We start from the raw sequence: 15,361 nt of genomic DNA on the forward strand, positions 1-15,361 counted from the left end.
AAAGGCTAAAAAGATGAAAAGAAATTGAGCATAAGAGAAAAGAAAATAGAATTGAAACCAACAAAAAGAATCAGTAAATGCTTCTATAAAGTAATGGGGAATCAATAAATGCTTCCAATGGATTTTAAAGGAAATGATACAAAAAATATAATTCACCAATGACAAGCAATTGAGTATTGTCAAAATTTGTGATGCTTAAAATAAAAAGGGGTAAGACGTAAGAGTAAAATCATGTGATCTTCATAATATGAACCATATTATAGGCTTGAAGAAAATTTTGATCTACATATGATAGTTCAATAAAGAATGATATAAATCAAACAATGGAATAACAACATCAATACTCAAACACATAGTGGCAAAATAAATTTTTTTTATTGATTTTTATATTAGATACAATTAATCACTCTACTGTTTATTTATATGATGAAAAATCAATATATTCTATGAAGACATGCTTTAAATTTTATTCCAAAATTTTTTTAACCATTTCATTTATTTATATAAATTATTGTTGTATGAGCTTGATTTGAGCTCTACTCAAATTTGCTTGATTAAAGAATTATTATCAAGAACTTGTTTTGTTTAATTGGCAAAACTTATTATTTACCAAATGCGTCTTGTCAGGGTAATTATTATGTCCGGACACCGAACGCGCCCAGAAACCAATAACCACGCTCCACATCACCTGGAGCTCGGTACCGAGCACTCAGTATTGCTCGGTATATGTCTGGATTTTCAATTTTTTGTCTGGACGTAATAATTTTCCCTCTTGTCGAGCCTGTTAAAAAGCAAACTTATCAAGCTTTTTGTTACTTAAGCCGAGATTAAGTCCACCACAGAGACCTGAAATTGACACCCCTAATAAAAACATTAATATACTTAAACATGAATAGTGGCAAAGCCACAAATTTTTAAAAGGGGCCCAACTTTAATCTTTATTAAGTTGATTTTTATATTCAAATTCAATTAATCATTTTAATGTATGTATGTATTATAAAAAATCAATACATGCTATGAAGATAAATGCTTGCCAAATGCTTGATTGAGCTTTGAGTATTTTTGATAATTTTTGGGTTTCATTTATATAAATTAATGTCGTATGAGCTTGATTTGAGCTCTGCTCGAGTTTGCTTGATTAAAGAGGTATTATCAAGAACTTGTTTTGATTGAATTGGCAAAACTTATTGGCTTATCAAATGCGTCTTGCCTAGCCTATTAAAAAGCAAACTTATCAAGCTTTCTGTTACTTAACCAGAGAATATTTTTACTAACAATTAAGCAAACTATCAAGTTTAAACATAAAAATTTAGTTAAACAAGCAACTAAATAGGCAAATGTTCTGATTAATAAAAATAATCTAATAGAGAAAAACTAAGTTCACACATAAGTACACATTGAATAAACTTATAATTGATTCATAAATGAGCTTCTTAAGAATCTTGTTCAAGAGTTTCCATGAGTTTTAAATGATGTTAGAAATGCGCATAAATGAATCAAGCATAAAATCATTGCAACTTACTAATTTATCAATTGATAATTCATAAAAAATATTCAAATTTTTAACCGAGTTATAATCGAATAGAACAACAACTATTCCACCATATAAGAATAGCCAATGAAGGAGAGTGCAACAGAGGGTAAATATATTAATACCTGGAGCAAGCATTCATAGATGAACAGATTCAGCTAATGGAGATTTTTTTTTTTTAAATGATGCAAACAAATAATCTATATTAAGCATAATAACAATATAAAATTAACATTTTAATGAAAAAAAAATTATATTTAAAATTTATTTCAAAAAACAATAAAACATTCATCCCAAATGAAGCCTTAAACTTCGTTTGGAACAGCTTTTTTATTGCTTCTTAAAATAGCCTTTAAGTACAAAAATTAAAAGAAACTACATTAATAAACAAATAAAAAAACCTTTCCAAACGAAGCCTTATCACACCACAACTTATATAATTCCCGCATTGCAATAATCTACATAAAATAAGGAGAAAAGGGTAAAGAAAATATTATTCAGCATTATTAAGTTATAAATATTTCTCAGCATAATCATAGTCTATATCTTCATATAGATTAGTTTCCCTCAAAACTGGAATTGCTACAAAATACTATTCAGTCACATCTAGACTAGTTTCCCTCATGCACTGTTGCCAAGGTCCTCAGACATCAAATTTGTACTTCATACCTGGTTCATGGTTGTTTTCCCAGAAATATCCTGAAGGAAATCTCCATTATCCAACCAATCACTCTATAATACTTCGTGAGGCTGAGTTGGACAATCAAGCATCTTCAATAAGCATTTGTTGAAGCAAGGAAACCAATCTCTATTTCATACCTTGCCGGGCCTTCTTCCTTGCCTTTCTCCTCTGTTCACGTTCTCCTGGGGAGAAAATTTTATTATGATTATGACAAGGCTAAATAGATTTCTAATGTGACCTACTTAGGCTGGTAAACTCACGCTTTTTTTCTTCTCTTCGCTTGCTTTTCCAATTTTCAACCAGTCTTCTCGTTTCTCTCTTTTTATCTACATTAACACAGACCTGGCAAGAAGAGAACAAAGTTTTGACTAGACAAAAGAAACGAAATTGGACTATACGTCTTCCGTCGTTGATTTCAAACATTGAATCAGTCTAATGGTTCTTTCCCATTGAATTAATAAGTCAAAATTCTATGAAAATAATATTAGAGAGATGACTGAGCGCACCGTGTAGACATACAAACTTGCTGCCAAATAGATCAAAAGCTATCATAAGTGAATATAAAAATTTGAAAAAATAAAATAAAACGTTGTTCTAGGATTAGATTAAGGAATTTAAAAATATTAGCAAAAATATTTTTGAAAATAAGATACTAGATATTAAGATTTTGTTTGTGTAAAAAAAAGAAAAAAGATTTGTTTGTGTATGATGAAACTAATATTATATGGAAAAAAATAGTTGTGATATCAAAAATATTACAAAAGATGTGCTTAAGTATGAAAAGGAAAAGTTCCTAATAGTAAAAATAGTTAATGTGAAATTAAAATGTGCAATGAAAAATAAAAAGATTTGTTATAAAAATTGGTTTAAATGTAAAATTCTGATTAATGGGAAAGATATAAAGAGGTCAGTAAGGAGTTTAAAAAAGTAATATGCAATGAAAAAATTTTAGCTTTCAATAATTTATATAATAGATTAGATACTAAGGAGGGCGAAAGCTATGTATGTCAGCCAAACATAGAAATAATAGTAGTATGGATTTAATTCAAGTGAAGTTTATTAAGAATGAAGATCAAAAAGTGCTTTAATTAGAAGAAGATATTCAACAAAGATTGATGAGATGTTTTTATAAATTCTTTAATGAAGATTATGAGAATGTGATTAATTTTAGTGGCCTTAGCATCCTAATTGAAAATAAAAAACTTTTATTTTATCAGCATATTAGTAAAACTTAAGTTAGAAAGGCTTTAAAGAAAAATGACATGTGGAAAAGATGTTGACCTGATGATATTCTAATAGAGATGCAGAAATGCTTAGGAGATGATGGAATTTCTCGGCATACTAAATTTTTAATATTGTTTTAAAGACTAAAAAGATGTCATATGAGTGAAGAATGAGTGTGTTCATTTCTATTGTTAAGAATAAAGATAATACACAAGATTATGCGAATTATAGAGGAATTAAATTAATGCCTCATACTTTAAAACTAAGGGAGAGAGTTATGGAGCAGAGGTTGCGGTGTGATACTAATGTTTCTCAAAATCAATTAGGATTCATACCAGGTAGGCCTACAATGGAAGTTATACATTTATTGAGAGGTTTGATGGAGAAGTATAGAGAGAATAAGGATGATTTATATATGATATTTATTGATTTAGAGAAAGCATATGATAAAGTTTCAAGAGAAGTGCTATGGAGAGATTTACATAAGAAAGGGACTAGTAATGCTTATATTCAAGCCATTAATGATATGTATGCAAGAGTTGTTACTTGTGTTCATACACATGGTGGTTTGACCAAGTATTTTCCTATTTCAGTTGGATTATATCAAGGATTAGCCTTAAGCTCATATCTTGTTGCTTTAGTTATTGAGGTTCTCACTAGTCATTTGCAAAAGGTTGTACGCTGATATATGCTTTTTGTTGATAATATTCTTCTTATTGATAAGTGTTAAAGGAAAACTTGAATTATGGAGGTTAACCTTAGAGTCAAAAGGCTTTAGTTTGAGTAGATTGTGACTTTGGGTGATCAAATCATTAATAAGAATACACGTTTTAAATATGTTGGGTCTATTCTTCAGAGTGATGGTGAAATAGATGGGGATGTTATTAGTAGAATTCAAGTTGGATGGTTGAAGTGGAGGAATCCATTGGGTTTGTTGTGCGATAGAATAGTCCCCCTCAAATTTAAGGGAAATTTCTATGAGGTGGTGGTTAGACCTGTAATGTTTTATTGTGCAAAATGTTGGCCATTAAAAAAGAAGCATAATATTAAGTTAAGTGTTGCAGAGATGAGGATGCTCAAGTTGATGAGTGTCTTTACTCTTAGAGACAAGATACGAAATGAGCATATATGTGAAACCAGCAAAAGAAGACAAAAAGCTAACCCACCAGGCAACAAACAGAGCCAGCAGGGAACCACCAAACACAAAGAAGACAAACAGTAGCTCACAACCAAGCAAGAAAATAACAGAACCTCAACACCAAGAGCCAACAACCAACCCGGCCCAAAATACCCAAAACAATCCAAGAACAGCACAAGGTGCAACGAGGTAAAAATATAACAGCCCAAGCTAAACAGGACCCAACAACAGAAAAAAGGGAAAAAAAAAGATCCAAAAAGAAGTTAATTTCTTTTTGGATTGTCGTTTATGTTTACCAACTTTTTTGAAATAACTTTCCTCATCAATTTGAATAACATTTAAGTCATAAAATTTTCGAGAGTCCACCCCTTGCACATCAATTTCCTCCTCGATATCCCAATTAGTTGAAGAATCACAATCAGCTAAACAGTCACCTTGAACCACCTCATTTTCCTTTGATTTGAAAGCTAATTGAGCTAGCAAAGCAACATTAGATACAAGAGAAATGAGAACATCTATGAGAGGCACTTCAACATTCGTATCCACAAATTCTTCACCGTCTAAAACAACACCTCAAGCATCCAAACCAAACCTAATATCTCTACGCACAACAAGAATGCCATAAACCAAAACACCCACAGGGCTAACAGCTTCACGGACACCAAGTTCCAAAGGAACAAAATTAACATTGGAATCCACAACAACATCAACGCCATCACCAACATTAGAACAAGGTGACGCATTGGGACTAGCAATCAGGATAAACATGCAAGCGTTGGCTCCCAAAAAATCAGGATCGACCAACCAATTCACCGCCATTCTGTCGAGCAGAGGTGGACGAATCAAGAAAAAAAATGAAAAACCACTAACCAATGCAAGAGGACATGAGAAAAATGAGAAACTTCCTTGGAATCAGCACCAACAACATCAGCCAGTGCCGCCATAAGAGAACCAGGGAAAAACCTTACAGAGCAGAGCGTGTAGCGTAGAAGTCAAAAAAATGTTTTTTTTTATTATTACCTTTCTTTATCAGATTTAAATGATAATTTAACTTTCAATAGGGCACAATGGAAAAAAAGGATTCATGTAGCCGACTCCACATAGTGGGATTAAGGCTTGATATTGTTGTTTGTTGTTGTAATTTTATCAAGCAAAAATATGAACACAAGCAGTTCATTAGGCCTAAGCTGAGCCTAACAAATTATTACAGAAGCTGATTACCAAATTGCACAATTAACAGAAAGAAAGTGCAAGTAGTTGTTACCTCACGACCTGAGCTCCTAAGAGCCTGAAGTGGTTCAACACAATCTTGACCAATTACCAAAAGCCCTCGAGTTTTCTTCTCTTGAGAACCCATTTTTCCCATCAGCTTCGCTTTTGAAAACTCCTCCAGCTGTTGTTGAACAAGGGGTGAAACGCCAGTCTGAGAAATCAACATCACCATTATTTTATTTCACAAAGTTGGATTGGGCAAAAGAAATTTCCTATATAACGTTAATGGTTGTTGCAAAGCCATATATAATCACAATTGCTAAAGAATTGCTGCGATTTCACAGCACAACTACAGGTGCATGGAAACCAATTTAATTAATCTAATTGATAAGTTAAATCAAAATGAGAATAATTTAAGCTAAGCAACGACTTTCTCTTATTCCAAGAAAATGTTGCCGTTAATACTGCCATCTAAAACACAATAACAAAAGAACGACATTTGACAATGTTCACTCAAACCTACGAAAAGCTTTTTGAGGGGAAAAAACTCAAAGTAAAAGATCAGCTACTAAGTGCAGAGAAAATATTGGAAATTATTGAAGGCCATAACTAGTCCTTCAAAACCTTCCTATAGAAAAAATGTCCATTTAACCATAAGAGGAATTATTAAAATTCAAATATTTAAAAACGGAATAAAAATCAACGAGCCGTCAACTTCTACTTTGTTTTGGTCGCTGTGAACATATGGAATCCATCAGACATCTCAAAGTTGAAGAGGGCAAAAAAAAATGATAGTTGAGTGGATATAATTATTAAAAAAATTCCATGAAACATTGTTGCATTGTCATATTAATGGCCAAATATCAGATACTACATTGAAATAAAATATAGGATTGCAATCAGTAGTCATGTAATTAACTGTGCAATGGACCTTTTGTCTTGAGGATTAACCATTCCTCAACCTTTTAGATTTTGATAATATAACTTTCAAAGTTAGGATCAAAGCTATATTAAGTAGTTTCTTAATCAAAAGAGTTGTTTAGGAAGGTTCTTCTTAATCAAAGGAGAATTGTTTAGGAAAATTTTTAATTATAATTGGGAGGGCAATTATTTAGGGCAAAAGATCTAATTTGAATTCAAAATCTAATAGGAAATTATTTAGGGAATGGGAGGAGGAATCAAGGGGGAATTGTTAGGAAAGTTTTAATTACAATTGGGAGGAATTAATTAGGAACATAAATATAATTTGAATTTAAGTCTAAGAGAGAATTATTTAGGGAAAAGGGGTTGATTTGGAGGGAATTATGAGAGTCTATTTAAAGATGACAATAGGGTGATTTCAGGATTATGTTTGAGTTTGTTAGAATTAGAATTTCTTAGGTTGTGAGGGCTCTAGCCGGGATTTGGGAGAGCCGGATCTTCCTCTCCAATTGAAGATCCAACTATATATTACTATTTTCTTTCATATATCTTGCAATAAAAATAATTTTAGTGTGTTCTTCTGCCTAATTTTTATTGTCATTTGCTGATTTCAAGGAAATTATATCCACTTCCTATCATATATCTTGTTGATTTCGAGGAAATTGTATTCACTTCCTGTCATATATCTTGTTGATTTCGAGGAAATTGTATCCACTTCATTTTTTGGGACCTATGGCGGCAAGGAAAGTTCATGTCTTGGAAGAGCGTCTTAAAGGAAAAGTTAGCAAATTCAAATGGGTGTTTGAGGACATAATGTCGTCAATGGAAGAAAAGTTTTTCAAACTAGAAAGAATGATAAAGAAGTTGTTGGATTTTCACGTCAAAGGGCATTATCAACATCAACGACATTCAATTCCTGTCAAGCAGTAATGACAACAAAGCATAAACAAATTTGCTAGAGTAGTTGAATCTGATGCAAGTTTTGTTTAATAAATCCTGCTTATAACTGGCAAGATTCCAAAGCCTCTATAATTTCTTAATCTCAAGTGAAAAGAATTCAATGACCTCACCTATGGATAATTTGGTTATTGTTAGCTCAACATCACCGGCTATATTGGCAGATGATATGGAGGTGATTTTGGAGCCACTTCCAAAGAGGAGAAATGGTGAAGGAATGAGATTTTTGGTGAAGCTGCAGAGTTTGGAAGACGAAAATGGGAAGAAGATATAAGCGTCAGACATGGTTTAGTCACTCCTACAACAGTAGCAAAAGATTTTCCAGCCAGTTCTGGGGCTGCCTCTGTTGGATCACAAGCATGCTATCATCTTGAAGGAAATAGTCTCGCCTATCAGCATTTGTCCGTACCGTTATCCCTAAATCCAGAATGTTGAAATCGAGAGATTGATGAGGGAGATGCTGGAGGCACAAATCATTTGACCTAATGTCAGTCCATTTTTCAGACCATTGCTATTAGTCAAGTGCTTCAACAACAGTTTCCTTCATTCCCTCTGAATTGTAATTAAGTTTAGTTTAGTCAATGTTAATCCATCTTAATGAAATCAGCTCGATGTGAAGTTGCTTTTGTTTCAACTAATTAAATCCATTCAATGCAAATTAGTTTAGTTCGATTGCATTCAAATAAAACATATATATATATATATATATATATATATTACATGTTTTCACTCAAATTCCATCAATTTTAAACGGGTCGAGTGAACTAAAATGAGTCGAGGTTAAATTGAAATAGGATGTAGATGGATCGAGCAAACTTGAGTCGACCCGCCTAGACCACCTAGCTTGAGGGCTGAGCTAGTCGATGAAGGTCTTCTCATTGGCATATGCTTAAAAGATCTTATAGGCTTCTACACTAAGGTAGGAAGGCCTAGGTTCTAGGAAAATCCCAAGGGAAAGCAGTGTCGACCTCAACAAAAGTGAGATCAACAATAATAGATAACATGCTTCTAAATTTAATATGGTTCGTATTTATAATTTCTGAAGTCCATAAAATATATGTGAGCATATCTACAATTCCTGCAGAAGGATATCTCACATTTGGCAATAGCTTCATGAGAACATCAACAAGAGATTTTGGTTGCCGGCCAACTAGCCCCACAAGACTTGCCTTCAATTTCAAATTCCCTCTTAATCACCTTCCCAAAATATCGTATTATTGAATAGGAAAGTTTCCTATTTGAATTCAAATATTTATTTGAATTTCAAGCTCTTTCCTTCTTGATAAATCTATTTTAAGAAAGCTGATAACTATTTCAAATCAAAGATTTGATTTCAATCACCAATTAAATTAAAGGGCCCACATACATTGAACCTAGACACCCTCTATCCCTTGTCATATGTCCAGCCCCCTACCCTTACTTTTTCTCTCTCCAATTTAATTCATAACCCCAACTTAAACTCCCCCATAAATCCCTCCTACGCCGTCGGCCCCTATAGTCCTATTTGGGATAATTTTGAGTTCAAATTATTACCTTTCCTCCCTTTGAAAAATTTGAAATTAAATTCAAATTTTCTAAATTATTTCCTTCCACCTCCCTATCCCAAAATCCAAGAACCCTCCTAACCCTAGCCGCCCCTCCCCTACTCAAATCCTCCCCACCCGTCGGCCCCTCCCTCCCTTCCTCCTTCACAAACAGCCGGCCCTCAAAGGATCCCAAGAGAGGAGTCTCATGTATTCATGGATGGTCGATTCTGAAGTCGACCACGGTTTCGCATACGATTCTCAAGTGCAAATCAACATTCTGTAGTCATCATTCTTCGACCCCACTTGGGAGCTAGAAGATTCCATCAACGATTATGTCGATCGCATACTATTCCACCTAGCCGAAACTATCGACGAACAACGACCCTCCGGACAATGGAAACTTGTTAGACATCCACCCGTGTCTCCTTCTCCGACTACCTTCCCGTGGATCAAGACCATCGGTGTCCTATCTCTCTTGGTTGTGTCATTTGGATTGCTGAAACTTTATCTCCGCTAAAGCCTTTCATAGAGTGTGAGTGAGAGGAAACTCTAGGTGAATGGTCTAAATATTAATCTGTGGATTCTTATTACAGCATAACTAATTTTACGATACTTTTTTTTATATTATTTTAGTTATTTTATTCTCCTAACTTGTGACTGCATGCCAAAAGCAAACTTCAATTGAGAATTCTTGAAGTTAATCCTTATGTTTCATTAATTTTAAAGTAGCAATCTTTACAATAATTTTATCAATTCCTCTCAATTCCTGTTTGTATCACATCATAGTTAGACTGATATTTTCCAACAATACACATGACGGGTTTTTTTTCAATAAAACAGAATTGGAAATATAAAGCAAGCATATTAGGCTTTCATAATGTTCTGACCACTATTTTGCCGTTAGACCTGCCAAATTCAACAGTTTTACATCCATAATATATCATTTCTTTCTCTAAGAGAGGGCAAAAACGGAATCTACTACACTCACATTAAACAGCAACAACCAAAAAAAAACACTTTATAAAAGTAAACAAAATTAAACACACAGATTGAGTCTTACATAGTAGCGTAAACAAAGCACAGAGCCTAGGCAAACAAGTAATAGCATAACCAACAAAAAACCTCAAAGGGCAAAATTTTCAGTCAATATTAGCGTGCATAAAATTACAAGCCAGCAATGAAGAAAGAAGACGTACCGCAGCCAAAAATCGGTGTGAAAATGCTTTGGGTTGCATTGGTCTTGACAACAGGGCAATCAATCCCTACAATTCAAATAGCGTAAAATTCACATTACAGGCCAATCAAAATAACTTAAATGACTATGCTGAGAGCAACAAACAACTGCTCTCTCTATTTTTGCTGTCACATGAAAGTATATATAATATCCTAGTCAGATCAATGAGAGATACTTGTTGTAACTGCTTCAAATGGAAGAAACTGGTTTTCTTTTGCTTATAGACCATTTCCCTTTCTTCCTCGCTGTCTGTATCATCCACTGCTAATTCAACATTAGCAGCATTTCGTTGAAACCAACTTTTTTCTGCACTCTCCTGACCAAATAAAAAAAATCATAAAACGCTAAGAATTGACAAGAAGAGCACACCTGACTTTAAAATTCATGGAAAAAAAATTACTTCCAAATAATGAACAACATTTTCATAATTATTCACAGAAGAGACACCTCAAACCCACAGAAGCTTATGATTATTATGTTGTCTTTACTGTCAACATATTAAAAGAAAAAATAAAAGCTTCCAACCATAAACAACTTAAAGTGGAACCACCCCATTGACTAAAAATTAAATATGTTTCTATTCCACAACTGAAATAAAACACTCTTTCATAATGTAACAAATCACACAAGCCAGTACACACTTAGATGAGCAATCCCTAAGCATCCTAAGATTATGATTTTTTTTTTTTTGTGTATGTGGTTGATGTGTTTGATGAGATGATTTTTAGATGGTCTGCGTTATGTACATTTTCCCTTAAGTGTTGGAATAGAGATATATAATAATGTTTTATGCAAGTGGTTGTGTCCAAAAGGGAGTAAAAGTCATGATTATCTAATATTTTTTTACTTGTAAGTGTTACTTAAAATCCCTCAAAGAGACATGACCAATAAGGTACAATAACGGTTTGGCACTTTAAGTGTTACTCAAATTTTGTGGAGATTTCTTTTGCTTAAATATTACATACTTTATAATCCCCCTTTTTATAGATTTTAGTCTTGTTTTAAAATGTAATTAGTAGACTTAGGAAGCATCGTAGGCCAATGGGATATAGCTACAGGAGTGATGAACCAAAAGGAAGGATTTCCCAAAAAGAAGCCCTAGATGCATGAAAAGCCACAATTTGAAGACCCATAAGTCGAGTCTGCAAAAAATGTAGCTGGGTTGTATAACGCAGGCAGCTCAGTTGACATTCATAATTGTACTAATTGGGCATTTATACTTTACTCTCGTGTTGGTTGATTTTATATATGCACATAATTGTTTGTTTATTTTGAGTGTTCAATAGAAAAGCATGTTGTTTCCTAAGTTTGTTCACTTGTTTTGCTTGGGCGTGGCCTGGGCATATGTTATACTAAGCTCTTAAGACAATTAAATTTTTTATCAATTAAAAATCTAAATAATAAAAAAATCAATCATAGGACATCGTACATTTTCGATCAAAAATTACATGACTAGCTAAAATAAGTCATATTTTCAAATAATTTTTTTTTTAAATAACCATAAAAAAACCAAAGTGAGTCGCATATAGAAGCTCTCACAAAAGGATTAGATAACAAATGTCTAGTAATAACATTCATGACTGAAGAAAAAAAGATGTGGGCTTAAAGCTGATCCTTGATGTAATCCAACTGAAATAGAAAAATACTTGGTCCAACCTCCTTGTGTTTAAACGCAAGTAATAGATCCTACATACATATCCTAAATGACTTCAGTATAAACATTATTAACCCTTTTCTTTTCTAAAACTCTCCATAGCACTTCTTTTGGAACTTTATCATAACTTTTCTTAAAATCAATAAATATCATAGATAGATCCTACTTATCCTCCCTATACACATCAAACCTCATCCATGATCGCCAGGATATGTAAACTAAAAGCAGAGATGCAATTGAATAAATGCTTGTAGGTAGCAAGCCAATAAGCGATAGGAGTACCTACAGAGATTGTGAACAAAAAATGTAGGTAGAGAGTCTATAAGTGATAGGAGTACCTATAACGGCTGTTAATGCAGGTACATGGCTTTCACACAAGGGAAAATAACTTAGGATTTTATAAATGATTTCATGGGAGTTCACGATTGTGGGACAAAATTAAGCAATCAAATTGAACAATTGATCCAAGAAAAATTGAATCACACTATGATACCAAATTGACAAAGGCCAATAGAAAAACAAAACTTACCGTGCCTAACATGGATCGAGGAAAATACTCAGGTGGTTTTAAAAATAAGTTGCATTCAATTGATTCTCACTAGTCAACAAATAGCACAAGTCATCAATCACCATTTATAGAAAATAGGATTACAAAAATTAAGAAAAAAAAACAGTTTGAATTCAAATCAAATAATATGTTTGAAATTGGATCAAAATCTATCAAAAATTCAAATTTAAACATAATGAAATCCAAAGAAGCTAATTCAGTATTATGAAATAAAACAAATAAAAATTAAGGAGAATCCAGACAAAATGAATATGCGCCTAAAATAGCTTCAAAAAAATTCTAGTTCAGCTCATTTCAACTTTTTTTATTAGCTTATGAAATAGTCATCTTCCTATGCTGAAATAGTTAAAAATTAGTGAATTAAAAAACTAGTTATGTTTGGAAAATCTGCCAACATCAGGTTAATTAGAATTGTTAGGTCAATTACAATTGTCATGTCAACTATAATTGGTTCCCAAAAATTTACCACATTGTAAACATATAGTACGTGCTAATGCAGTGGAAAGTTAGCTCAATATATGTAGGGCAGCTTAAATCTCATTATCAGAATTGAGGCTCAAATTGACTTCAAACTAAAATTTAATGTTGATTGATCTCTCTTTTAACAAACTGCAGTATATCCACCAAAGAGGATATGTTACGAGTAAATCCGAAATCATCCACAAGTTTTTTTTTAAATGATAAGTGCCGAGGAAAACCGATATAGTTTGAACAACAATAAAAAATGACCCACAACTATAAAGTACAGAGTAAACAGGCATAAATGAAAGACAATAAAAGCGCATAAAATCACATTGTATTTATCCAAGTAAAAATGTATCATACCTGGGATATTTTTTGCTGGATTTTATCAATTCGTCGAGCAAGTGATATTCGCTTCACTACATCAGGCATGTAAGCATAATCTACACAAAATTCTTGAAGACTCTCCTGTGATAAGATTTATGTTAAGGCATCCACACAACAACTATGCCTTGAAAAAAATGAAAAGTCATGTAATCCAAGAATTAAAGTTAAAATAACATAAACTAAGTGGATCAGTTTATTTAGAGAACATGTAACAGGACAAATTAAAATATTTCCCAAAATTGACACATGCCTGCATGCACACACATTGGATGATTTAACATAATAGTACAGTCTTTAAGAAGAATCAAAATTGCCTTTGAACAAGGATGTACATCAAACTGGAAATATTTCAAATCAAAATTTAATTAAAAAAAATTGTATGATGTATTTGGAATATAAGAAACCTTAAAAATAGAAGCATTATATTAGCACCTAACTAGGTAACTTTACAACCTCTAATACAGTAAGAAAATAATTAAGTGAATCATGGTCATCTTAATAAATGCTAGTATCACACAAAAAAATATATGTTCCTCAATACAAACAAAAACGTTCAGTAATTCAAAAATGAAAAGAAGAAGCTAAACCATTGGCCAGACAACAAACGGAGAAAAATAAAGCAATTCATCCCTCTAGAAATGTTCTTAGGTTGACATAGAACCTATCAAAATCCTGGGATAGATTTTACTAAACACTAGGACTAACAAAAAGCAAGAAGCGAAGTCCTAGAAAAAATAACTGAAAGAGTTTTTACCTCACATGGAAAGCCTAACAGAAAACGCTTTATAATAGCCTCTGTTTTTTTGGAAGCTAAATATAAGAAAAGGAATAAAGAGACAACAAAATCCAACAATCTTTTGCTCAGGCGAAATGTTGCCAGGTTCCCTAGTAGAAGTCTCAAATTTGAGTCTGCGTGTGCCCAGTTTTAAGACATATGCATGGAGGAATGGAATGTTCACTGGCATCTTACGTGCACTATAATTAACCTTATGCCCTATTTATAATCAACAAAATTATATGTGATAGATAGCTTTCCTCCTGAAGAAAGAAGACTATGAAAGATTTAATGGTGTATGCTTTTTGCTGATGATATTCTTCTTGTTGATAAAACTAGAGAGGGAGTTGAAGGTAAACTTGAATTATGGAGGTCAACCTTAGAGTCTAAAGGTTTTCGCTTGAGTAGATCTAAAACAGAATATATAGAGTGTAATTTTAGTAGTAATAGACCTAGTGAGGGGATTGTGACTTTGGGCAATCAAGTCAAAAATAAGAGTACACGTTTTAGATATCTTGGATCTATTGTTCAGAGTGATGGTGAAATAGATGGGGATATTATCAGCAGAATTCAAGTTGGATGGTTGAAGTGGAGGAATGCATCGGGCTTGTTATGTGATAGAAATGTACCCCTCAAACTTAAGGGAAAATTCTATAAGATGGTAGTGAGGCCTGCAATGCTTTATGGTGCCGAATGTTGGCCATTAAAAGAGAAACATATTACTAAGTTAAGTGTGGCAGAGATGAGGATGCTCAGGTGGATGAGTGGCTTTACCCTTAGAGATAGGATACGAAATGAGCATATACGTGAAAAGGTTGGAGTAGCTCCAGTAGAAGATAAAATTAGAGAGAGTCGCCTTAGATGGTTTGGCCACATAAAACGACGGCCTTTCGATGACCCGGTTAGGAGAGTAAAGGTATTAGATTTGACTTATGTTAAGAAAGGTAGGGGTAGACCTAAAAAAACTTGGTTAGAAAATATTAGGAATGACCTTTCTTTATTAGATTTAAACGAGAATTTGACTTTTAATAGGACACAATGGAGAAAAAGGATTCATATAGCCGACCCCACGTAGTGAGATAAAGGCTTG

The 15,361-nt window shown here is 33.1% G+C and overlaps 1 protein-coding gene across 2 annotated transcripts in view; it reads right to left on the minus strand.

Moving 5' to 3' along the window:
- Positions 1–1,943: 1,943 nt before the first annotated feature.
- Positions 1,944–15,361, minus strand: part of LOC110113245 (DEAD-box ATP-dependent RNA helicase 13) — a 36,297-nt gene continuing 22,879 nt past the window's right edge. For both annotated transcript variants that reach the window (XM_020845744.2, XM_020845736.2), the window contains exons 11-16: positions 13,473–13,577; positions 10,601–10,741; positions 10,388–10,453; positions 5,840–5,998; positions 2,474–2,555; positions 1,944–2,395 (exon numbers count right to left, since the gene is read on the minus strand). In XM_020845744.2, coding sequence (XP_020701403.1) covers positions 2,340–2,395; positions 2,474–2,555; positions 5,840–5,998; positions 10,388–10,453; positions 10,601–10,741; positions 13,473–13,577 — 609 coding nt within the window. In that variant the 3' untranslated portion in view covers positions 1,944–2,339. The remainder of the gene's footprint in view (positions 2,396–2,473; positions 2,556–5,839; positions 5,999–10,387; positions 10,454–10,600; positions 10,742–13,472; positions 13,578–15,361) is intronic.

The sequence above is a fragment of the Dendrobium catenatum genome, unplaced genomic scaffold (genome assembly GCF_001605985.2).
Source record: "Dendrobium catenatum unplaced genomic scaffold, ASM160598v2 fragScaff_scaffold_1638, whole genome shotgun sequence".
Lineage (NCBI taxonomy): Eukaryota > Viridiplantae > Streptophyta > Magnoliopsida > Asparagales > Orchidaceae > Dendrobium > Dendrobium catenatum.